We start from the raw sequence: 27803 nt of genomic DNA on the forward strand, positions 1-27803 counted from the left end.
TGAGGTTAGCATTACTCACGGTAGACAGGGTAGTCCTTCACGATAATAAGATGAAGGCAGAGAATGGTCAAGACAGGCAGAATTCGGCAACAGGAAGGTAATCCAGCAGTATAAGAGTTCAGGGGTAAACCAGTAGAATGGTCAGGAACAGGCAGAGGTCAGCAACAAAAGGTATTTCAGCAGTTTAGCAGTTCAGGGATAAACCAGTAGAATGGTCAGACAGGCAAAGTTCGGTAATGATAACGCAATCCAGCAATACAAAGGTTAAACAGGCAGAGTGGTCAGACAGGCAGAGTTCAGCAATGGTAAGGCGATCCAGCAATACAAGGGTTAAACAGGCAGAGTGGTCAGACAGGCAGAGTTCAGCAATAGTAAGGCAATCCAGCAATACAAGGGTTAAACAGGCAGAGTGGTCAGACAGGCAGAGTGGTCAGACAGGCAGAGTTCAATAATGATATGGAAAATTAATACAGCACCCAGGAGCACACACAATAGCACCTATACTTGGGCATAGATGAGAGCAACTGAGGTACTTACATAGGTGCAGGATTTGCGCCAAAAGAGCACAGGAAGATCCGGACCGGCATCTGGATGACTGGGCGTGCGGTTATGACGTCATCACTGGTGCCTGAAGCAACCGCTGTGTCCATGGCAATGGATCAGTGCGGCGGCCGGAACCCGTAGAGCGGCCTGACAATATCTATTTCAAATTTAAGAACAAATCTTTGTTTAAAGATAAACATACAAATGCAATTGAAACAATTATGGTTTTGTTTGTTCATTTTAACATTTAGTTAAATAAAATGTCTACTTACTTTTTCATTTTCAAGCATGTTTAAAGGGACAGGAAAGTCAAAATTAAACTTGCATGATTGAGATAGAGGGGCCTATCTATCAAGCTCCAAATGGAGCTTAATGCACAACAATTATGAAGCAGCGGTCACAAAGACCGCTGCTCCATAACCTGTCCGCCTGCTCTGAGCAGGCGGACAGACTTCGCCGGAAATCAACCCGATCAAGTACGATCGGGTTGATTGACACCCCCTGCTGACAGCCCATTGGCCGCGAGTCTGCAGGGGGTGGCGTTGCACCAGCAGCTCTTGTAAACTGCTGGTGCAATGCTGAATACGGCGAGCGTATTGCTCACTGTATTCAGTGAGGTCTGGCAGACCTGATCCACACTGTCGGATCAGGTCCGCCAGACTTTCTTAAATAGGGGCCATTGTATTTCATTTTAAGACACTTTTAAAATCACTTCTATTTTCAAATGTGCTTCATTCTCTTGGTATCCCATGCTGAAAAAGAATATGTACATATCATACACTAGTGGGAGCTAGTTGCTGATTGGTGCCTGCACACATTTGTTTCTTGTGATTGGCTAACTAGATGTGCTTAGCTACCTGCCAATAGTGCAATGCTGTTCATTCATTAAAGGATTACAAGATAATGATGCAAATTTGATAACAGAGGTAAATTTGAAAATTGTTCAAAATTGTGTTTCATCCAAATCATGAAAGAATATTTTGGGGTTTTCTGTCCCTTTACAAGTAATACAATTAAATGAATACCCATAGGTGAGCAGCATTATCATGGGAATTAGCATTATATTTGCATACTCATTAAAGCAAGGTTGATCATGAGCTACAACTTGGATACTTCTGCATTGAAGAGATATAGAAAACAAATCTTTCTAACATGAATATGAAAGAGCAGCAATTAAAAAGATATTGAAATACTTCATTAAAGGGCCATAATACCCAAATGTTTAAATACTTGAAAGTGATGCAGCATAGCTGTAAAAAGCTGACTAGAAAATATCACCTGAACATCTCTATGTAAAAAAGAAAGATATTTTACCTCAAAAGTTTCTCAGTAGCCACATCCCATTGTAAAGGATTTCTAAGCAGCATTTTAGTATGTCTGTCCCGGGACAGCGGAAGGAGCAAGCATTCGTGCACTCTCATCTTATTTCCCTTTTCAGTGTAAGGAAGTTTACAATGAAATCTCATGAGAGTTAAGTGAAATCTCATGAGATCACAGTAAAAGAGTTCATGACCTCAGCACTACTGATGCTGATTGCCTGCTGATCATTTTTTTTTTTTTTTTTTACCTGCAGCTGGACAGCAGCTGAGTATAACTTTTTTACACAGAACTTACTCTGCTGAGCTGAGGATATTGTGAGGTATAATATCTTTCTTTTTTACATAGAGATGCTCAGGTGATATTTTCCTGTCAGCTTTTTACAGTTATACTGCATCAGTTTCAAGTGATTTAGCATATGAGTATTATGTCCCTTTAATGATCAGGGAAGTACAAATAATATACATTGTACTTAATTTTTTAGGAAAGGTGTGTGAGTGTCTGATATTGCACAAAAGCAACAAGTCTTCAAAAGTGTAAAAATAAAACATTAATGGAATTTTAAAAATAATGGCCTAGATTTAGAGTTCGGCGGTAGCCGTGAAAACCAGCGTTAGAGGCTCCTAACGCTGGTTTTAGGCTACCGCCGGTATTTGGAGTCAGTGATTAAAGGGTCTAACGCTCACTTTTCAGCCGCAACTTTTCCATACCGCAGATCCCCTTACGTCAATTGCGTATCCTATCTTTTCAATGGGATCTTTCTAACGCTGGTATTTAGAGTCGTTTCTGAAGTGAGCGTTAGAGCTCTAACGACAAAACTCCAGCCGCAGGAAAATAGCAGGAGTTAAGAGCTTTCTGGGCTAACGCCGGTTCATAAAGCTCTTAACTACTGTACCCTAAAGTACACTAACACCCATAAACTACCTATGTAACCCTAAACCGAGGTCCCCCCACATCGCCGCCACTCGAATAAAATTTTTTAACCCCTAATCTGCCGACCGCCAACTACGTTATACTTATGTACCCCTAATCTGCTGCCCCTAACCCCGCCGACCCCTGTATTATATTTATTAACCCCTAACCTGCCCCCCTCAACGTCGCCGCCAGCTACTTACAATAATTAACCCCTAATCTGCCGACCGCAAAGCGCCGCCACCTACGTTATCCTTATGTACCCCTAATCTGCTGCCCCTAACACCGCCGACCCCTATATTATATTTATTAACCCCTAATCTGCCCCCCTCAACGTCGCCGACACCTGCCTACACTTATTAACCCCTAATCTGCCGACCGGACCTGAGCGCTACTATAATAAATGTATTAACCCCTAACCCGCCTCACTAACCCTATCATAAATAGTATTAACCCCTAATCTGCCCTCCCTAACATCGCCGACACCTACCTTCAATTATTAACCCCTAATCTGACGACCGGAGCTCATCGCTACTATAATAAATGGATTAACCCCTAAAGCTAAGTCTAACCCTAACACTAACACCCCCCTAACTTAAATATAATTTAAATCTAACAAAATTAATTAACTCTTATTACATAAATTATTCCTATTTAAAGCTGAATACTTACCTGTAAAATAAACCCTAATATAGCTACAATATAAATTATAATTATATTGTAGCTATTTTAGGATTAATATTTATTTTACAGGTAACTTTGTAATTATTTTAACCAGGTACAATAGCTATTAAATAGTTAAGAACTATTTAATAGTTACCTAGTTAAAATAATAACAAATTTACCTGTAAAATAAATCCTAACCTAAGTTACAAATAAACCTAACACTACCCTATCAATAAATTAATTAAATAAACTACCTACAATTACCTACAATTAACCTAACACTACACTATCAATAAATAAATTAAATACAATTGCTACAAATAACTACAATTACATAACCTAACTAAAGTACAAAAAATAAAAAAGAACTAAGTTACAAAAAATAAAAAAATATTTACCAACATTAGAAAAATATTACAACAATTTTAAACTAATTACACCTACTCTAAGCCCCCTAATAAAATAACAAAGACCCCCAAAATAAAAAATTCCCTACCCTATTCTAAATTAATAAATGTAAAAGCTCTTTTACCTTACCAGCCCTGAACAGCGCCCTTTGCGGGGCATGCCCCAAGAAAATCAGCTCTTTTGCCTGTAAAAAAAAACATACAATACCCCCCCCCCCAACATTACAACCCACCACCCACATACCCCTAATCTAACCCAAACCCCCCTTAAATAAACCTAACACTAAGCCCCTGAAGATCTTCCTACCTTGTCTTCACCATCCAGGTATCACCGATCCGTCCTGGCATCCGGTGCTGAAGAGGTCCAGAAGAGGCTCCAAAGTCTTCCTCCTATCCGGCAAGAAGAGGACATCCGGACCGGCAAACATCTTCTCCAAGTGGCATCTTCGATCTTCTTCCATCCGGTGCGGAGCGGGTCCATCTTGAAGCAGCCGACGCGGATCCATCCTCTTCTTCCGTTGTCTCCCGACGAATGACGGTTCCTTTAAGGGACGTCATCCAAGATGGCGTCCCTCGAATTCCGATTGGCTGATAGGATTCTATCAGCCAATCGGAATTAAGGTAGGAATATTCTGATTGGCTGATGGAATCAGCCAATCAGAATCAAGTTCAATCCGATTGGCTGATCCAATCAGCCAATCAGATTGAGCTCGCATTCTATTGGCTGTTCCGATAATTTATATTGTAGCTATTAGGATTTATTTTACAGGTAAGTATTTAGCTTTAAATAGGAATAATTTATTTAATAAGAGTTAATTAATTTCGTTAGATGTAAATTATATTTAAGTTAGGGGGGTGTTAGTGTTAGGGTTAGACTTAGCTTTAGGGGTTAATCCATTTATTATAGTAGCGATGAGCTCCGGTCGTCAGATTAGGGGTTAATAATTGAAGTTAGGTGTCAGCGATGTTAGGGAGGGCAGATTAGGGGTTAATACTATTTATGATAGGGTTAGTGAGGCGGGTTAGGGGTTAATACATTTATTATAGTAGCGGTGCGGTCCGCTCGGCAGATTAGGGGTTAATAAGTGTAGGCAGGTGTCAGCGACGTTGACGGGGGCAGATTAGGGGTTAATAAATATAATATAGGGGTCGGCGGTGTTAGGGGCAGCAGATTAGGGGTACATAGAGATAATGTAAATTGCAGCGGTTTACGGAGCGGCAGATTAGGGGTTAATAATATAATGCAGGTGTCAGCGATAGCGGGGGCGGCAGATTAGGGGTTAATAAGTGTAAGACTAGGGGTGTTTAGACTCGGGGTACATGTTAGGGTGTTAGGTGCAGACGTAGGAAGTGTTTCCCCATAGGAAACAATGGGGCTGCGTTAGGAGCTGAACGCTGCTTTTTTGCAGGTGTTAGGTTTTTTTTCAGCTCAAACAGCCCCATTGTTTCCTATGGGAGAATCGTGCACGAGCACGTTTTTGAGGCTGGCCGCGTCCGTAAGCAACTCTGGTATCGAGAGTTGCATTTGCGGTAAAAATGCTCTACGCTCCTTTTTTGGAGCCTAACGCAGCATTTTTTTGAACTCTCGATACCAGAGTTAATTTTATGGTGCGGCCAGAAAAAAGCCCGCGGAGCGTTAACAGCCCATCTACCGCCAAACTCCAAATCTAGGCCAATGTGTTTTAGATAACACATTGAAAATTTTCTTAAATTCAGATTGGTTGCACAGTCCTGTTCCTTGGAGAATACTTTTTGATTATCATGAGCAGAATGTTTCAGAGATAAATGACGTTCACCATGTACACAACTCAGCTTGAAAAGCCATATACAGTTTACAAAGACTACATAACATTAAAGAATGTAAATTCCTATTGTAGCATAGGAAATGATCTATTACCACACATCTACATTTATGTTATTTACTCAGCCCTTAACTCTTAAGATCTCAAAAGGAGAGGAGAAAGCAAACGTTTGCTGTCACATCCATCTTTCTATTTAATTCTTGGAGGTTATTATAACAATACTGGATAAATAAAGTACAATTTTTCCATTTTTTTACTTTGCAATGTTTACAATTATATTTTAAGATTGATAACTTAACTCTGCTTTTAAGAAGTTACTTTTTGTGAATTTAGTATGCAGGATTTTTTATTTTTATTTGACCTTATTTAGCTCATGACAATTTAATAACAAATGAATAACACATATGTATACATACACACACACACACACACACACATATATATATATATATATATATATATATATATATATATATATATATATATATATATATATATATATATATATATATATATATATATATATATATATATATATATATATATATATAATGCCTTGCAAAAGTATTCACCCCTTTGACTTTTTACCTATTTTGTTACATTACAGCCTTAGGTTCAATGTTTTATTAATCTGAATTTTATGTGATGGATCAGAACACAATAGTCTAAGTTGGTGAAGTGAAATGAGAAAGATATATACATAAAACTGTTTTTTAGAAATAGAAAACAGAAAATTGGCATGTGCGTATGTATTCACCCCCTTTGTTATGAAGCCCATAAAAAGCTCCGGTGCAACCAATTACCTACAGGAGTCACATAATTAGTGAAATGATGTCCACTTGTGTGCAATCTAAGTGTCACATGATCTGTCATTACATATACACACCTTTTTTGAAAGGCACCAGAGGCTGCAACACCTAAGCAAGAGGCACCACTAACCAAACACTGCCATGAAGACCAAGGAGTATAGCTTGTAAACTAGAAGAGAATGAACATGGAGCGCAAGGAAAAAAGCAGAAAGAATATCATAGTGCAATATGTCTGTATATTCAAATACGTTTTATTAGAAACAAAAAACAAACTCACAAATTAAAACCTCAAACAGTTTGAGGTATGTATGCAGCGTTAGTATAGATTATGCTATACAGAGTCACGGAGTCCAACTCCCCCTTTTGGCTGTCCTGTCTGTGACCGTCAAGTCCCAGTATTTGCTACAGAGAGTGAGGGAGCAAAGTAGATGTCCTCCGAAAACCTCGTTCAGTGGGTAAACCAATATTGCCGGCAATGGTTTCTCCAAACCTGAAGGGCTAAAACGTAACACTACGTGTGTGTGTGGGCGTGGCCTTATGCGTTTTGCGGGACTCCTCCCGCTTCGTCAGAGACCAAGGAACTCTCCAATCAAGTAAGGGACAATGTTGTTGAGGAGTACAAGTCAGGTTTAGGTTATAAAAAAAATATCCAAATCTTTGATGATCCCCAGGAGCACCATCAAATCTATCATAGCAAAATGGAAAGAAAATGGCACAACAGCAAACCTGCCAAAAGACGGCCGCCCACCAAAACTCACGGACCGGGCAAGGAGGGCATTAATAAGAGAGGCAGCACAGAGACCTAGGGTAACCCTGGAGGAGCTGCAGAGTTCCACAGCAGAGACTGGAGTATCTGTACATAGGAAGACAATAAGCCGTACGCTCCATAGAGTTGGGCTTTATGGCAGAGTGGCCAGAAGAAAGCCATTACTTTCATCAAAAAACATGGCACGTTTTGAGTTTGCGAAAAGGCATGTGGGAGACTCCCAAAATGTATGGAGGAAGGTGCTCTGGTCTGATGAGACTAAAATTGAACTTTTCGGCCATCAAAGAAAACGATATGTCTGGCGCAAACCCAACACATGCAGGCCCATTTATCAAAGGGCTTGCGGACCTGATCCGACACTGCGGATCAGGTCCGCAAGACCTCGCTAAATGCGGAGAGCAATACGCTCTACGCATTTAACATTGCACCAGCAGCTCACAAGAGCTGCTGGTGCAACGCCGCCCCCTGCTGACTCGCGGCCAATCGGCAGCCAGCAGGGAGCTGTCAATCAACCCGATCGTATTCGATCGGGTTGATGTCCGGCGATTCCTGTCCGCCTGTTCAGAGCAGGCGGACAGGGTTATGGAGCAGCGGTCTTTAGACCGCTGCTTCATAAGTTGTGTTTCTGGCGAGTCTGAAGACTCGCCAGAAACACGGCCCTTCAAGCTCCGTACGGAGCTTGATAAATGGGCCTGATCAAATCAACCAAAGAACACCATCCCATGGCAGCATCATACTGTGGGGAAATTGGTCGGAGTTGAGGGAAATATGGATGGTGCTAAATACAGGGATTTTCTTGAGCATAACCTGTACCACTTTGTGCGTGATTTGAGGCTATGTCGGAGGTTCACCTTCCAGCAGGACAATGACCCCAAACACACTGCTAAAGCAACACTTGAGTGGTTTAAGGGGAAACATGTCAATGTGTTGGAATGGCCTAATCAAAGCCCAGACCTCAATCCAATAGAAAATCTGTTGTCAGACTTAAAGATTGCTGTTCACAAGCGCAAACCATCCAACTTGAAGGAGCTGGAGCAGTTTTGCAAGGAGGAATAGGCAAAAATCCCAGTGGTAAGATGTGGTAAGCTCATAGAGACTTATCCAAAGCGAATTGGAGGTGTGGTTGCTGCAAAAGGTGCTCTACAAAGTATTGACTTTAGGGGGGTGAATAGTTATGCACATTTACTTTTTCTGTTATTTTGTCCTATTTGTTGTTTGCTTCACAATATATATATAAAAAAAAAAACACATCTTCAAAGTTGTGGGCATGTTCTGTAAATTAAATGATGCAAATATAAATGATGCAAATATATATGTGTGTGAGTGTGTCTGTAAACATATATGTGCATGTGTATATATATTGATATGTATATTTGTGAATGTATATACAGAAATAATGCTTTAAAGATAGAAATGGTGATAGTTTATTTTTTAAGAAAATGCAAAGTGAGTAAACAGAAGAAAAATCTAAATCAAATCAAAACAACATTAATTCTTCTAGGTACACTTGCAGACAGTTTTTTAAGGAACTCAGCAGACAGGTTGTTTCAAATATCTGGGAACACTAACCACAGTTCATCTCTGGCATCTTAGTTGCTTCTGTCTCTTTAGGTAATCCCAGACAGACTCAATGATGTTGAGATCAATGCTCTGTGGAAGCCATACCATCACTTTCAGGACTCTTTGTTCTTCTTTACACTGAAGATAGTTCTTAATTACCCTGACTGCATGTTTAGGGTCATTGTCATGCTGCAGAATAAATATGGGAAAATCAGTTGCCTCCCTCATCATATTGCATGATGGATAAGTATCTGCCTTACTTCTCAGCAATTAGGAGACCATTAATTGTGACCAAATCCCCAACTCCATTTGCAGAACGTTCCAAACTAGCAAGGAGCCTCCACCATGTTTCACTGTTGCCTGTAGACTCTCATTCTTGTACCACTCTCCAGCCCTTGAAGACCACCTATGACCAGACTTCCCCAAACAGTAGATGGGTGTACCATGGTTCCACTGGTAATTGCCAACTCAGTGCTTATGGCACTGCTGTACATCTTCCGATTGTGAAGGGAAGTAAGCATGATATGTCTTTCATCTGCTACACTAACTTTCCTTGGGTGACCACTGTGTCTACGGTTCTCAACATTGCCCTTTTTTGTGCTTCTTCAAAAGAGCTTGGAGAGCACATCTGGAAACCCCTGTCTGCTTTGACATTTCTGCCTGGGAGAGACCTTACTGATGCAATACCTTGTTGCTATGTTTAGTCTTGCCATGGTATATGACTTCTAAAATTAAACTATCTTCAGCAACCTCACCTTTTTTGGCAGAGTTTCCTCACACAGTTTTATTCCTCCTACACAGCTGTTTCTTTTTCAGTTAACAACCGTGGTTCAACCTACATATTAATATTGATACTAATTAGCACCTGTTTAGAATAATTGTTTAAAGGACAGTATACAACAATTTTTATTTAACTACATGTAATAGACACTACTATAAAGAATAATATGCACAGATACTGATAAAAATTCGGAATAAAACCTTTTAAAAACTTAGCTAGATTCTTCCAATTTAGCACTGTGGATTAGGTTAGGCAGGGACACCAACTGAAAGGGGCTGAGAACTTTCCTTCCCCCTCTCCCCCCTCCCCTGCATATGAAAAGACCCATTATACAAACAGAAGCAATCTGAAGTCTGTATACATTAGTATACATCTAAAGCTTTTGGGCTTGGTTAGGAGTCTGAAAATCAGAACAATGTTATTTAAAAATAAGCAAAACTATATATTTTTACAAAAACACTATCAGATGGGCTATATACATTGATCATCTACAAAACATTTATACAAAGAAAAATCTAGTGTATAATGTCCCTTTAATCATGCACCTGACTTTGTGCAAGTGTATCTAGAAATATCTTCGGTGATTTGAATGCAAAGGGTTGATTTGGATTTTTCTTCTGTTCACTAGCTTGTTAGTTGATAAATATAAACTATTAACATTTATATTTTTTTCAAAGCATTCTTACTTTACAGCATTTTTTCACAACTGCCTATAACTTTTGTACATTAGTGTGTGTACGTGTATATATATATATATGTATGTATATATGTGTATATGTTTAACCAATTGTATACTATTATCTGTCTGCAGTGTTCTTTAATTGACCCCTGACAATTTTCACCTTTACAAATCTATTTAACAATAGGGCTAATGTAATCTTTTATTATTAATGTCTTTGAGAGTGCATGATAAATTGCAGTCTTGGCTACAAGCACTTGAAATGATTCATTGCAAACGACCAGCACTTAATGTATCATCAGAAGTGGACAGCTCTCTTTATTTCATAGGTTATTTAACTCAAGAAAGAGAAAGTAATATAAACCTTAATATTCTGTCTGTACCAATTCTCATTTAGCAGCCAAAGTCAACATTTATGTTTCCCAAGTGTCTTTTACTTATAGCATGTAATATATATAGGAACTTGTCATTGTATGTATGTATGTTTGACAAATTTGTTTGTGCATATGCACTGGATTTGTCTAGCTAATGCTGTTTTTCCTGAATCTTTCCTTCTTTTCCGGTCTGTGCGTCATTTCTTCCCAAACTTCCAATGTAGCAAGCTGAGCAGTTGTTCAATCAAATGTACAGCCCTGTAAGTCATTTCTGAAAATGCCCAATGTGTCCTATCAAAGCATGAAGGCCCATTGACATCATATCATTTGCGTACATTCAGCTTTGCATTATCCTTATTTTGTTCATACACGTTTCCGCTGGATTGAATAGAGGGCTATGCTCAGATGCTAAGAACCTTTTAAATTCACAGTTGAAAACTTCACCCCTACCTCTGAAAAATGTTTGTTGTCATGTGAAATGTACACTGTTCAGTTTAGTATTGTGGAATTCTTTGTGGGATCCTTCAGAAGTGTAACAACTCCTAATTTCTTAGCGCTACAACAATTGGAAACACAATAAATTTAAAATGTTACATTTTCTCTTATTTTAATTTCATTCCTGCTTTATATTAATACAGCTAAGATTAGATTTCAGGGTCCATACATATGGGTCAGTGAAGATGTTTGCTTCACCAATCGGTCCATTTATCCATTTATGATAAAATAGGGATATTATTAAGCAATATATATTTAAACCCCTGGAGAACTACTTTTGGGCGTTTGATTTATAAGGACATGTAGTAATCTGGTATCAGTAAGTGCATGGGAAGATACATATTTTGCTTTTTATACCAAGTTTTGGATTTGCTTTAGAACTATGCATTGGAGTGGCTAAGCACTTGGATGAATTATCCAAATATTGAAAGATAATATTGATAATACTGATAATCAAAGGAAGCAGCTGTTTAGAGTTTAGTTAACACAAATTCTACATTTTAAACATTATTTCCTGATTTCTAGAACACAAGTAAAGGACTTTGAAATATGCAAATCAATTTGGTGTGTCTCTCTCAAAACTTATGCTACTTAGATCAAATAAAATTTGCTTTGTTTTCTTGGTATCCTTTTTCGAAGAGTAAACCTAGGTAGGTTGAAAGAAGCTTGGGAGCATGCATGTGTATAGAGAATTCTGGGGCAGCAATGTTTGCAAATATTTATACCATTATTATAAAAATTGTTGCAAACTCTGCTGCCAGGTGGCTTACGACATGTGCACGCCCCTGAGCTCACCTAGGAATTGCTCTTTGACAAAGGATACCAAGTTCAAAGTAAGATTGATAATATAAGTCAATTGGAAGGTTGTTTAAAATTGCATTCTCTATCCAAACCATTTAAGTTTAATTTTGACATACTGTCCCTTTTAAGAGTATTCTGTAAAGGTTTGTCTGTTGGAAACTGATACACTTTTCAAGATCTTTGCAGAAACAGAAGCATTTGAAATTATTATTTCCTCTAGAAATAGTTTCTCAATTAAACAAACTTTCCTTAATATTGTAATGTGACTTTATTCTGAAGGATCCTATAAAGTATGTTGCATGTGCATTATTATTTTCATGTATCTATTTATGTGACTTTCTCAATGCATTTGCTTCAGATTGCATGTGCTATGTGCACTGTTGGTGTCTAACGTCATCATGTCAGTATGTGATGTTAACAGGAATGCATCAATTATTGTTATTAGTAGCAATATAAGTAATACTATGATTATTATTATTATCATTATTACTAATACTACTAGCTAAATAAAAAATAGGTTTGTAGCATAATGAAAAAATAACTTTATTAACTGTTATGTTATTATTTCACTGAAAACCATCCTTTTTTTTTGTTCCAAATTATTTATTTAATACATTTTTATCTATGTGTTTGCTACATCTAATTTGTGTTTAAAATTTAACTTTACTATTTATTTATTTTTGCACCAGGGTGTCTGTATTCTAAAATTAAACATGTTTTGTCAATTTGAATTTGTTCTGAGTGGTTAGGAAATAACTTTTGAACAAAGCTATAAAACACTATTATGTTGCATATGTTAAAATGGATACATTATCTAATTCATCTTAGAACACCTCAAAGTCAGTGCACAAATCAATATATAGGCAGTACTGCCATAAGACATTAAAGTCATAACATGTATTGGTAGTATATTGCATTTATTCATTGAATATATTTGCTGTTTAAGGGTTCATCTCAAAACATACATTGCTTCTGATTGGTGTATAAGCATTGTGCATGTGTTTGAGTGACAGGCAAGTTGGTACCTAATGTGTACATACCAACCAAAAGCTTCTATGCTACAGAAGCCATAACATGCACAAGGCACCAATCTTTTAGTTTAAAATGATCTAATGAGCCTTTTGTAAGTTGGTTATAATTAACACTAAAATGCCCATTTAAAGGGACATGGAAGTGAATAAAATGGACTATATCACCCTTCAATTAAATCAGGTTTTTGTTTTTAAGTTTTAGAAATTGATGCATTTTTAAAGTAGAAAAATAAAGTTCCATATGCAGCACATAAATAAAACAATTTTTTGAAACTTGACCGCTGTAAACAATCATGTGCTGCCCCAAAACGGTTACAGAACTATATAGATAGATTAGTTGAGCTTCATTTTTAGGGAATCTGGATGATTAAAACTCAGTTATGTGAAGTCTTGTTAGATTTACTGTTTTATGTAGTTAAGTTTAGGGCTGCAACTAACGATTATTTTCATAATCGATTAATCGGCCGATTATTTTTCGATTAATCGACTAATCGGATAAAAAGAGAATCAATAATAGTTTTCTAAGTTTTAAATAAAATCCACATAATGTGTGTTACAAATATAAACTTCAGACTAAAACTTTACATTAACACAACGGTTTCTTCAATTTTTAAGCAGCAGAGCACAGTTTTATAATCAAACAAAACAAAACCACAAACTGTTTGAAAAGAGGTAGAACTAGAAAGAGTTAGACTATCACTGTTAATAACATTCTGTTATTCACTCTTTCAGAAACTTTGCATTGAAATGCAAAAATCTCAACATGTCCACATGCTTCTGGCTAAGGCTGGTTCTCTGCTTGCAGCTATATTTCCTGCAGCAGAGAAAAGGCTGTTTAGGTGTATAAGTAGGGTTTTGCCTATTTCACCAAAGTGGGATATTTATCTTTGTTAGCTCTTCACCAATGCTAAGTGTTTTCTACCTTGGCAAGGGGCCTCTCAATAAAGTAACCCTTGACTTCATTCTAATATAAAAATATCTTGAATATCTATATGCAATGGTAAATAACCAGCTATAAGGTTAGGGGAAATATCTAGTCCGCTCTAAAAATAACAGATATATATACTTATAAAGGTTGAATCTGGTACATATCACAATTTATTAAAAATATAAAAAAAAAACAATAAAAACAAAATAAAAAAGCGCTAAGGACTGTATATCAATAACAGGACCTAGCCTTACACATTTATTTATACAGTACATATAATCAGCAGTAGCAAGCAATACTCTAATAATTGTACAAACAGATAATAGTGCACATCAATTTAAAGGGACACTATACCCAAACATTTTCTTTCATGATTAAGGTAGAGAATACAACTTTAAACAATATTCCAATTTACTTTTATTACCTAATTTGCTTCATTCTTTAGATATACTTTAATGAAGAAATAGCAATGCACAAGGTGAACCAATCACAGGAGACATCTATGTGCAGCTACCAATTAGCAGCTACTAAGCATATCTAGATATGCTTTATAGCAAAGAATATCAAGAGAATGAAGCAAAATAGATAATAGAAGTAAATTAGAAAGTTGTTTATAATTGTATGCTCTTTCTAAATCAAGAAAGAAAAAAATTGGGTTTCATGTCCCTTTAAATAACTCCCATCAATCTAGGGGCTAGGTATAAATAACAAGCTCAGCACTATATCTAAGTTTAGTTCCAAATCACCTGATTTAATATAAACAATCCAAATGATGACTACTATATCTGGGTTGCACATAAGCCAGGGGTAGTTGTAAACGTATACTGTCTTGAAAAAGTGAAAAGTAGATGTCTGTAGACGTCCTTTAGGCTAAGGACATAACCATAAAACACAATACCATATGCAGGAGTTCAATGGAGTGAAGCAGCTGGTGTTGTGCACAGACCAAATAATTGCAAACCAACTAATCGATTAATCGATTATGAGATTAGTTGACAACTATTTTCATAATCGATTATGATCGATTATGACGATTAGTTGTTGCAGCTCTAGTTAAGTTGTGTTTGCCCTCACATATTTTACAATTTACCAAGTATCGTATTCAGAGGTGTACATTGTATATTGTAAAGTTATGTGCCCAATGAGCTTGCACAGCCTTCATATCCGCTGAGACTTTTTTTTAACCCACCTTTGGAGGCAAAAATTATTAAATTAAAGTGTTTTTTATTCCACCATATTAAAAACATTCTCCTAGTTTATGAGTTTTGCGTTAACAGGGGTGCGGTGCTAACGAGCAGTTTATGCTCACCGCTCACTTACAGACATCGCTGGTATTACGGGTTTTTACAAACCCGGCGTTAACCGCAAAAAAAGTGAGCGTAGAGCAAAATTTAGCTCCAAATCTCACCTCAATATCAGCGCTGCTTACGTTAGCGGTGAGCTGGTAAAACGTGCTCATGCACGATTTCCCCATAGGAATCAACGGGGAGAGCCGACTGAAAAAAAACCTAACACATGCAAAAAAGCAGCGTTTAGCTCCTAAAGCAGCCCCATTGATTCCTATGGGGAAAATACATTTATGTCTACGCCTAACACCCTAACATGAACCCTGAGTCTAAACACCCCTAATCTTACACTTATTAACCCCAAATCTGCCGCCAACGACATCGCTGACACCTGCATTATATTATTATATTATTATTATATATATATTATATTATTCACCCCTAATCTGCCACTCCGGACACCGCTGCCACCTACATTATACTTATGAACCCCTAATCTGCTGCCCCCAACATCGCAGACACCTACATTATATGTATTAACCCCTAATCTGCTGCCCCCAATGTTGCCGCAACCTAGCTACATTTATTAACTCCTAATATGTCGCCCCCAACGTTGCCACCACTATAATAAACATATTAACCCCTAAACCTAAGTCTAACCCTAACCCTAACCCCCCTAACTTAAATATAATTTAAATAAATCTAAATAAAATTACTACAATTAACTAAATAATTCCTATTTAAAACTAAATACCTACCTATAAAATAAACCCTAAGCTAGCTACAATATAACTAATAGTTACATTGTAGCTAGCTTAGGGTTTATTTTTATTTTACAGGCAACTTTGTATTTATTTTAACTAGGTAGTTATTAAATAGTTAATAACTATTTAATAACTATTGTACCTAGTTGAAATAAATACAAAGTTGCCTGTAAAATAAAAATAAACCCTAAGCTAGCTACAATATAACTAATAGTTACATTGTAGCTAGCTTAGGGTTTATTTTTATTTTACAGGCAACTTTGTATTTATTTTAACTAGTTACAATAGTTATTAAATAGTTATTAACTATTTAATAACTACCTAGCTAAAATAAAGACAAATTTACCTCTAAAATAAAACCTAACCTAAGTTACAATTAAACCTAACACTACACTACAATTAAATTAATTACCTAAATTAAATACAATTAATTACAATTAAATAAAATTATCTAAAGTACAAAAAAAAAAACACTAAATTACAGAAAATAATAAACAAATTACAAGATTTTTAAACTAATTACACCTAATCTAATCCCCCTAACAAAATAAAAAAGCCCCCCAAAATAAAAAGCCCTACCCTACACTAAATTACAAATAGCCCTTAAAAGGGCCTTTTGCGGGGCATTGCCCCAAAGTAATAAGCTCTTTTACCTGAAAATAAATTACAATTCCCCCCAACATTAAAACCCACCACCCACACAACCAACCCTACTCTAAAACCCACCCAATCCCCCCTTAAAAAAACCTAACACTAACCCCCTGAAGATCATCTTACCGGGAGACATCTTCACCCAACCGGGCCGAAGTCCTCAACGAAGCCAGGAGAAGTCTTCATCCAAGCCGGTCGAAGTGGTCCTCCAGACGGGCAGAAGTCTTCATTCAGACGTCATCTTCTATCTTCATCCATTCGGCGCAGAGCGGGTCCATCTTCAAGACATCCGACGCAGGGCATCCTCTTCTTCCGACGGCTAAACACAGAATGAAGGTTCCTTTAAATGACGTCATGCAAGATGGCGTCCCTTCAATTCCGATTGGCTGATCGAATTCTATCAGCCAATCGGAATTAAGGTTGAAAAAATCCTATTGGCTGATGCAATCAGTCAATAGGCTTGAGCTGGCATTCTATTGGCTGATTGGAATTGCATCAGCCAATAGGATATTTTCTACCTTAATTCCGTTTGGCTGATGGAATTCTATCAGCCAATCGGAATTGAAGGGACGCCATCTTGGATGACGTCATTTAAAGGAACCTTCATTCTGTGTTTAGCTGTCGGAAGAAGAGGATGCTCCGCGTCGGATGTCTTAAAGATGGACCCGCTCCGTGTCGGATGGATGAAGATAGAAGATGCCATCTGGATGAAGGCGTCTGCCCGTCTGGAGGACAACTTCGCCCGGCTTGGATGAAGACTTCTCCCGGCTTCGTTGAGGACTTTGGCTCGGTTGGGTGAAGATGTCTCCTGGTAAGGTGATCTTCAGGGGGTTAGTGTTAGTTTTTTTTAAGGGGGGATTGGGTGGGTTTTAGAGTAGGGTTGGTTGTGTGGGTGGTGGGTTTTAATGTTGGGGGGGAGATTGTAATTTTTTTTACAGGTAAGAGAGCTGATTACTTTGGGGCAATGCCCCGCAAAAGGCCCTTTTAAGGGCTATTTGTAATTTAGTGTAGGGTAGGACTTTTATTATTTTGGGGGGCATTTTTATTTTGTTAGGGTGATTAGATTAGGTGTAATTAGTTTAAAAATCTTGTAATTTGTTTATTATTTTCTGTAATTTAGTGTGTTTTTTTTGTACTTTAGATAATTTTATTTAATTGTAATTAATTGTATTTAATTTAGGTAATTAATTTAATTGTAGTGTTAGGTGTAATTGTAACTTAGGTTAGGTTTTATTTTACAGGTAAATTTGTCTTTATTTTAACTAGGCAGTTATTAAATAGTAAATAGCTATTTAGTAACTATTGTACCTAGTTAAAATAAATACAAAGTTGCCTGTAAAATACAAATAAACCCTAAGCTAGATAGAATGTAACTATTAGTTATATTGTAGCTAGTTTAGGGATTATTTTATAGGTAAGTATTTAGTTTTAAATAGAAATTATTTAGTTAATTGTAGTAATTTTATTTAGATTTATTTAAATTATATTTAGGTTAGGTGGGGTTAGGGTTAGGGTTAGACTTAGGTTTAGGGGTTAATAACTTTATTATAGTGGCGGCGATGTTGGGGGCGGCAGATTAGGGGTTAATAAATGTAGTTAGGTTGCAGCGACATTGGGGGTGGCAGATTAGGGGTTCATAAGTATAATGTAGGTGTCGGTGGTGTCCGGAGCGGCAGATTAGGGGTTAATAATATAATGTAGGTGTTGGCGATGTTGGGGGCAGCAAATTTGGGGTTCATAAGTATAATGTAGGTGGCGGCGGTGTCCGGAGCGTCAGATTAGGGGTTAATATTATAATGTAGGTGTCTGCGATGTCGGGGGCGGCAGATTAGGGGTTAATAAGTGGAAGATTAGGGGTGTTTAGACTCTGGATTCATGTTAGGGTGTTAGGTGTAGACATAACTTGTATTTCCCCATAGGAATCAATGGGGCTGCGTTAGGAGCTAAACGCTGCTTTTTTGCAGGTGTTAGGTTTTTTTTCAGCCGGGTCTCCCCCCTTGATTCCTATGGGGAAATCGTGCACAAGCATGTTTTACCAGCTCACCGCTAACATAAGCAGCGCTGGTATTGAGGTGAGATGTGGAGCAAAATTTTGCTCTACGCTCACTTTTTTGCGGTTAACGCGGGGTTTGTAAAAACCCATAATACCAGCGCTGTCTGTAAATGAGCAGTGAGCATAAACTGCTTGTTAGCACCGCACCCCTTTTAACGCAAAACTCGTAATCTAGGTGAATGTTATTTTGTAGAATTGATTGATCACAGATAGCCAAATTTATTTTTTAAACACATTAATAATACATTTATATTAATGGGAATTGATACTTGTTGTTTTATGTTAATAGCTTTACTTTATATTAAAAATTATTAGCACTGGATAATTTTTACATTGATTTACTACTCAAAACACAATAAATAACATTTCTAAGTGTCATTATATTATTTACCAAGTATTTGGCTTGTTTCCATTGAGCCGTAGTTAGGTTTGCAGGAGGTCGAAAACTGTTAAATATGCGGTCAAAAGCAATTTAGTTTATCGACTGCTTCTGATGGTGCGTTATACATCAATATCTGCAGCCGGGGTCCAGGTGTCGGAAATATTTTCACGTCTAAAAGAAATTATTAGAAGCCGTTAAGTGATAACTTATAACAGGTTTCCAATGAAAGCTCAAACTGTTAATATACTGTCGGAGGCTGTCGATACAATAAAAAAGATTACACCCAGCTCAACTACGTGTAAAAGAGGAAAAAGGAGCTTTTTGAGACCTATTTCATCATTGAAATATTAAATCTTGCAAACAATGCAAGTGTTTCAATGTAGAAATAAATGTAATATGTAATATTTATTTTTGTCCCATGTATAGGAATAATTGCACTTATGTTCTTATGGAAATATCAGTATGTACATAATCATATCTACAAAATTCAAACTAGACCTATGCCCAGGGCAGCAATACAAATTACATATAAAATAGTATTTGCTTATAGTTAAAAAATATATGTTATATATGTGTATCTTTTATTGTTTCTCTTTAAAGGTGATCACAGATAAGGGGGCCAAATGGGGCCGTATACCCCTGTTTTCGCGCGAACCTTCAGGCTCGTAGGAAACAGGAGTTAGGAAGCAGCAGTTTTAAGACCATGGTTCCTTAAATCGTACGCCTCCTCTGAGGCGGTGGACATCAATCCGCCCAATCTCATACGATCGGTTTGATTGACACCCCATCTGCAGGGGGTGTCATTGCACAAGCAGTTCACCAGAACTGCTTATGCAATGATAAATGCAGACAGCGTATGCTGTCAGCATTTATCGATGTCTGACGGAAATGATCGATACAGCGGATCATGTCTGCCAGACACTTGATAAATTGGCCCCATAGAGCGCAGACGTTAAACGTAAATTTTATAGTGTAAGGTCAGGTTACCATAGCAGCTAATTGATTTTCAAGAAGTCCGACATTGGATGGAAGCGTTAACACAACGTTAACTTACACCTAAATGAAAAGGGCAACTGCACGCAATGCGCAAAATGTTTAAATTGAAACCTGGTACTGAAATGGAGCCTGTAAACTACTTTTAGCTGTCGCAACTTCGGTAGTTTATGTCTCCATTTTTTACGGCTCAATGGAAGCGAGTCCATTGTTAATGTTAGTCTAATCAGTTGTTTTGTTTTTATCACACAATAGGGTTAAAATAAGATTTTTTTTAATCAACAGTTTCCTTTTAATGAGCATACAATTGTTTTCGTTAGGCATACTCATTTATGTATTTTAAAAATGTTTTTTCCTATTTAATAATGCACCAATTTTTAAAATGTCAGAGCACAAACTGTATATAACCGTACATAACCATTAGTGTATTAAAATGTAGTAGTCTCTGTGGCTAACTACAACTGAGCTGACCCAACACATGTGCCAAACTCCAAATAAATACAGTGTGGGCAAAATATAGCGTCTCCCAGACAGATATTATCATATTACAGATCCCCTCCCAAAAAATTATATATTTACTTAATCATAAAATGATACCAACTTACATTGTATAAATTTTAATTTTTAAAAGTAAGAGTAATATTTTAAAATATTAAAATTATAAACAAAGTAAAGTAATAACAAAATTCAAATATAATAAATAGTTATTCCTAATAAAATATTGTTTCACACATTACATTAGCTACCTTTTATATTAAACAAATCTATTGCAAGTGATTAATAAGTTTTTACTGCCATTTTGCGTAACAACAGAATATTACTGACAGTAAATGATACAGGTCTTTGAAGCATAACTGTTTATAGATAATAAGTAGAAATATAATCAATATTTTTATAAGAAAATTTAGCATATAAGGAGTTTGCGTGGATATTGTATTGTTTCTTTAAAAAATAATTATCACATTTATATATTAATTATTATTTATTGTTTTGAATTGATTTTGACAATATTTGTGCTACTAAGGTATTCCATAACATTGAAGGCTAACTAGGCTTTAATCACTAGTTTATTCCACTACATTAGTGATCCCATAATAACCCACTTATCAGCTTTTAACGTATACGTGGTACAATGCAACCCTGTATTCTATTGGATGGGGAAAATTTAACATTTTAGTTTTGTTATCATATATAAAATATTCTTGATTTAAACCAAAACTTTCAATTACAACATAAACATTTTGAAATATAAAATAAATTTAAACTATCTTTTTTACTTACTAGGTTCAGGTGTGTCATATGTCATCTTTTTTTTTTCTTTTTCCCATTGCAAAGAACTCAAACCTTCTCACAGCAGTATTGGTATATGTATTTTATCGTTCTTCCATTATGCATGTTGTGTAGTGAAATTCTTAATTGTAATTGCCTTGTTTCTCTCTTGCTTGCTGTTTGAAGACACCAGTTAGGAGTAATGAAAATCAGGGGGTATGCAAAGCACTTAACTATCTGTTGTCATTGTTTATTTGTGGTCATACAAGTTTCAAAGCAGGAGAAGGAAACGGTCCTGCTATGTGGTTATTAGAATAATGCAAGGTCCTAGTTTTATTGTGTGCGTGTTGTTCTACTATGTAACGTCATGATGCATGTCTTATCTCTTATTTGTTATTTATGTTTGTTCTTGTTTATTTTTCTCCGCAGCATATACAAGTCTAGATTCAATTGCAGTTGTAAAGTGTACAACCTGTAGTAACAGTCAAATTCTACTTACACTTGACACTCGTACATGCTCAGTGGTCATGTGATGAGCTTGACTTCACCTGCACTTGGCGCCTGTGTCAACTGTTTGCACATGCGCCTACCACTTTTGCTTGGTGGCTTGCATACATAGCAGATGTTGTCATAAAACAAGCGTCAATTTTATCTTAGAAAATTTTTGCATAGGCAAGCATATTGCACTAATGATTCCAAGTGAACATGAAATTCACTGGTGCTTTAACGCATCAGTTTGATTCTTAGAACTGCAGCATAAAGGTGTATAAAAGGGCCAGATTAGTAAATATTATACACTTTGTGGACTAAGAGGAAAAATCAAGTCCAACTCCCTTATAATGAACAGAGCTGCATCAGTTAATCTCTTAAAAAGAATAAGCTTGTCTGCAGAACATGTATTGCACTCAGCTTAATGAAGGTAGTAACATTTTCATCTGCAAAAGACTCTAGACCGTAGACCTTTACAAAAATTTAAAGGGACATTAAGCTCAAGAATTATTCTTCCCTTAAAAAGTTTATTTATAGAAAATGAAACAACTGATAGCAGTATAGGTGAAGCACTTATTTTGCCTGCTTTTGCTGTAAAATAGCTCTAAAAACATGTGCTTGTTCCACTCCTTTAAGAGTCTGGAGTGCCTCCATCATATATAAGTATGGTGAAATTCACCTGAGCCTGCAACCTTCTTTACATTTATTGGTTAAATCAAATCGCAAGTTAATTTACTTCCGCCCCAACTGGCTACTTAAAAAAAGACCAGGAAGATAAATTTCATGAGATTTATAAAGAGGGTGTTTCCTGAATTGTTGATAATTTGCAAAACATTGCAAATTGGGTGAACGCACTGACAGTGTTAAATGATTCTAAAATATTTGGCAGTGCAATACTTACTGATAGATCCAAAGCTTAATGTCCCTTTAAGGAGAGTATATCACTACATAGTAAAATTTGCAATAGGTGATCATTTCTTTGACACACAAACTAGAACAAGATTATTGTTACACAGAGAAATACAACCTATTTGAAAAGCAAACCCCCTACAATACGTAGGATACACCATTCAATCACTGAAAGACAGTCTGTCGGTTGTTGTCAACAATGTCCATTTCCTCTTGTGTTCTTTATACATTTTTTTGTGTTGTTTCAGAAGTTAACATTTGCTTGACTTGTTTGTTTAAGGCACACGAAGCAGAAGAGGAGGCGAGGACGAATCCAGAGCTATCAGATCGGTTAAAACAGCTTGATAACGAAGTCTCGTACTATAGAGAAGAATGTAGCAAAGCCCAGGCAGAGGTTGACAGACTTCTGCAGATTTTGAAAGAAGTTGAAAATGAAAAGAATGACAAAGACAAGCAAATAGCAGAGCTTGAAAGGTATATTGTTGGTTTCGTTAATTTTACTGGTTTATTTAAAAACACAATCCTGGTTGTGTTATCGTTTGTAATTTTACAGCTTTGACATTATAATTAAACAGATTCAGTTATCAAAGAAACAAAAATACACTGAGCTACGAATAAATGCACAACGCAGTTATATTGGTCTGTACTTTTGAGTCCTACTAAAAAAATAACTATATAAATGGTAGGTTAAAGGAACAGTTTAATGCAAATTCATTAGAGCATGTCATGTTTGTATTACTGACCCTTGTGATTAGTTAAAACCTCTTGCAGCTGTTGAAGAAGGCACAGATGGTGATTGGTTGGGTCTAGTGACCCCTTCTTCTGATTGTCTCACCAGTTATATCATGTTCAGGAGCTGCAAGGTGGGACTTTATGTGACTTTAACCCCTTTGTGGGACGTAAACCAATTGGGCTAGATTACAAGTTGAATGATACTGATTAGGTGCAGACAGTGTTCTGTTTTGCATTCAGCCATGCATGATCAATATAACTCAGTTTGTTATTACAAGTTATTGGTTAAAAATTTTTAGTCAAGGACTTTTTTTGTGCTTGCGGTTAAATTAGCATATACCATGATTAGCAGTGGGAAGGTTTATCGGCAGAGAGGGGTTATAGGGATGACAGTTTAGGAGTTAATAGCATTTGAGCTCTGGTGGGGGTTTAGTGTGGTTTAGGGTTTATTTGCATTTCTTTCCAATGGCATGGAGAGTCCACAGATCGACTCAATTACTATTGGGAATTCAACTCTTGGCCACCAGGTGGAGGCAAAGAACACCTCAGCAAAGCCTTAAGTATCCTCCCATTATCCACAACCCCCAGTCATTATTTGCCTGCCTAACGTTGTAGGTGATGTGCGAAGAAGGTATCTGAAGAAATTAAATTATCCTTTAATGGGTACTTTTCCCTGCAAGCAAGGATCGAGGTTATGCTGTGTTAATGTAATTCTCTTTAGTAAGAGTAATGGTGACTTTTAGCAGCTGGAAGACAGTGAGGTGGTCTTTGCTTATCTTCCAAAATTTTTGCTACCCCCTATATTGAAAACCAGGGTTGGTTACTCTGTTTTTTCTTTATCTAAAGGTCTATGTCAGTGAGGATTTTGTCACACCTGTTTGTTGTACCTGCCCTACAGCGGATCCACAGGTAAGTGCTTTTACCTTCTAAGTGAGAAGGATGCAGCACTTAGAAGTTCCTTGTTTAAAAAAAAAGGATACTTAAGAACAAGGTGAATCCTTATGGAGCTGAATATCGTTTTTAAAGGTTGGGGATTTATTGGGCAGTAGTTCAGGGCACTGTTCTGTTATGTGAAGGTTTTTTTTTTTTTTTGGCTATGGAGATTTTTTTGCACAAAGTTACCTTTTATTTTATTCTATAAAATAGAGATTTTGATGTCAAACCTAAATCTGTGGAGTTTTTTTCAGGAATGGGAGAAGCCAGTTGTTCCTTTTAACCCGTCTCCTGTGTTTAACAGGATGTTTCCTGTGGCTGATTCAGTGTGAGATCTGTGACACACTGTTCCTGGAGTAGAGGGCACTATATCTACCTTAGCCAAGAGAACAATTCCCCTCAAGGATAGTTCCTCTTTTAGAGACCCTATGGATTAGAAGCTGGAGGGTTCTTTAAGAAAAATGTTTCTTCATCAGGGAAGCAGTAGCCACCAGTTGCTATTATTGTGACTGTTGCTGGTGCAGCCTCTTATTGGTGTGACTCTTTGTCTGATCTAGTTTCAGAAAAGACTACTATAGAGGAGATCCAGGATAGGATCAAGGCTCTAAAGCTGACTAATACTTTTATCTGTGATGCCAGTATGCAAGTTGTTAGTCTGGGAGCCAAGATTTCTAGTTTTGCGATACTAGCCCGCAGAGCCCTTTTGGTTAAAGTCTTGGTCTGCAGATATAACTTCTAAATCCAAACTTCTGTCTCTACCTTTTAAGGGTAAGACTTTATTTGGTCCTGGTCTGGCAGAGATCATTCCCATGGTTACTTGTGGAAAGGAAGTTTTTTTTTACCACAGGATCAGAAGAATAGACCCAAGGATCCTCAGACTTCTAATTTTTGTTCCTTTCATAACTTCAAGGGACAGAGATCGTCCTCATCTGAGCAAGCCAAGAATTCTTGGAGAGCTAGCCAGTCCTGGAACAAGGGTAAGCAATCCAAACAGCCTTCCACTAAGGCTAAGTCAGCAGGAAAGGGCCGCCCCTGATCCAGTTATGGATCAGGTAGGGGACAGGCTTTCCTTTTTTGCAGCAGGCTTAGGATTTGCAATATTCCAGATCCTTGGGCAGTGGATGTAGTCTCCAAGGGTGTTATGAATTGCGTGCTAATAGCTGGATTTGTGGATCACAACTGCGGAGTTACTTATTAATATGAATATCTGCCAGACAGTGTAAGGTTGTCTGAGGATTTTACAGTAACAACCTGGTACCTTGGCAAATGTCAATATATAAAGTCGTATATTTCCATAATTTACCCACAATGGGCAGGCAGACAGGAATCAGTAGTTGAAACTGTGGTTTGAGGATGTTTGGTAAATATGGTCAGCTAGCTCCCAGTCAGGGAGACATGCTGCAGCGCTGCACTGGTGCACTGGTGCTGTTGTTCTTGAGACAGGCTATCTGAGACTCACAGTGAGAAATGGATGTGGCTGCTGTGGTTCACACAGAGAGAGTGGGTGGAGCAGCAATAGGAACTTGAAACAGTTGCTGGGAAAAGGTAGGAGCTGTTTAAGCAAACAAATCAAGACAAGTGTACTCACTGGGAAACTTCTGTAATGAAATGAAGCTTGTAATAAATTCTGCAGCGTTCTTGTTCCAGGTAAGAATGTGAAGTCACAGTTTTAAGTGATCAGGAGTTGGTTGATGTTTCAGCGTTGTCTCAGCAGGTGTGCTGTTGGAGTTGAAAGACTACAGGGAGTGCAGAATTATTAGGCAAATTAGTATTTTGACCACATCATCCTCTTTATGCATGTTGTCTTACTCCAAGCTGTATAGGCTCGAAAGCCTACTACCAATTAAGCATATTAGGTGATGTGCATCTCTGTAATGAGAAGGGGTGTGGTCTAATGACATCAACACCCTATATCAGGTGTGCATAATTATTAGGCAACTTCCTTTCCTTTGGCAAAATGGGTCAAAAGAAGGACTTGACAGGCTCAGAAAAGTCAAAAATAGTGAGATATCTTGCAGAGGGATGCAGCACTCTTAAAATTGCAAAGCTTCTGAAGCGTGATCATCGAACAATCAAGCGTTTCATTCAAAATAGTCAACAGGGTCGCAAGAAGCGTGTGGAAAAACCAAGGCGCAAAATAACTGCCCATGAACTGAGAAAAGTCAAGCGTGCAGCTGCCAAGATGCCACTTGCCACCAGTTTGGCCATATTTCAGAGCTGCAACATCACTGGAGTGCCCAAAAGCACAAGGTGTGCAATACTCAGAGACATGGCCAAGGTAAGAAAGGCTGAAAGACGACCACCACTGAACAAGACACACAAGCTGAAACGTCAAGACTGGGCCAAGAAATATCTCAAGACTGATTTTTCTAAGGTTTTATGGACTGATGAAATGAGAGTGAGTCTTGATGGGCCAGATGGATGGGCCCGTGGCTGGATTGGTAAAGGGCAGAGAGCTCCAGTCCGACTCAGACGCCAGCAAGGTGGAAGTGGAGTACTGGTTTGGGCTGGTATCATCAAAGATGAACTTGTGGGGCCTTTTCGGGTTGAGGATGGAGTCAAGCTCAACTCCCAGTCCTACTGCCAGTTTCTGGAAGACACCTTCTTCAAGCAGTGGTACAGGAAGAAGTCTGCATCCTTCAAGAAAAACATGATTTTCATGCAGGACAATGCTCCATCACACGCGTCCAAGTACTCCACAGCGTGGCTGGCAAGAAAGGGTATAAAAGAAGAAAATCTAATGACATGGCCTCCTTGTTCACCTGATCTGAACCCCATTGAGAACCTGTGGTCCATCATCAAATGTGAGATTTACAAGGAGGGAAAACAGTACACCTCTCTGAACAGTGTCTGGGAGGCTGTGGTTGCTGCTGCACGCAATGTTGATGGTGAACAGATTAAAACACTGACAGAATCCATGGATGGCAGGCTTTTGAGTGTCCTTGCAAAGAAAGGTGGCTATATTGGTCACTGATTTGTTTTTGTTTTGTTTTTGAATGTCAGAAATGTATATTTGTGAATGTTGAGATGTTATATTGGTTTCACTGGTAAAAATAAATAATTGAAATGGGTATATATTTGTTTTTTGTTAAGTTGCCTAATAATTATGCACAGTAATAGTCACCTGCACACACAGATATCCCCCTAAAATAGCTATAACTAAAAACAAACTAAAAACTACTTCCAAAACTATTCAGCTTTGATATTAATGAGTTTTTTGGGTTCATTGAGAACATGGTTGTTGTTCAATAATAAAATGAATCCTCAAAAATACAACTTGCCTAATAATTCTGCACTCCCTGTAGTGCTGTGAAAGTTAGAGAAAATCCTCTGTTAATTCTGTTACAAAAGATTTAAAGGTTTAAAGGCTTGTATCTCTTAGCTAGGTGCTTGCAGGAAACTCCCTAGTTGCTCAATACTAAAGCAGTGTGGAAAGGGGCGTGTCCAGGTTATATAGACTTGGTTCAGGTA

At 37.4% G+C, this 27803-nt stretch overlaps 1 protein-coding gene across 1 annotated transcript in view; it reads left to right on the top strand.

The window, feature by feature from the left end:
- ERC2 (ELKS/RAB6-interacting/CAST family member 2) overlaps positions 1-27803 on the top strand; it is a 1300133-nt gene that overhangs the window by 523166 nt on the left and 749164 nt on the right. The window contains exon 10 of the mRNA XM_053720736.1: positions 22948-23141. Within this exon, the coding sequence (XP_053576711.1) occupies positions 22948-23141 (194 nt within the window). The remainder of the gene's footprint in view (positions 1-22947; positions 23142-27803) is intronic.

Source organism: Bombina bombina, chromosome 7 (assembly GCF_027579735.1).
Source record: "Bombina bombina isolate aBomBom1 chromosome 7, aBomBom1.pri, whole genome shotgun sequence".
Lineage (NCBI taxonomy): Eukaryota > Metazoa > Chordata > Amphibia > Anura > Bombinatoridae > Bombina > Bombina bombina.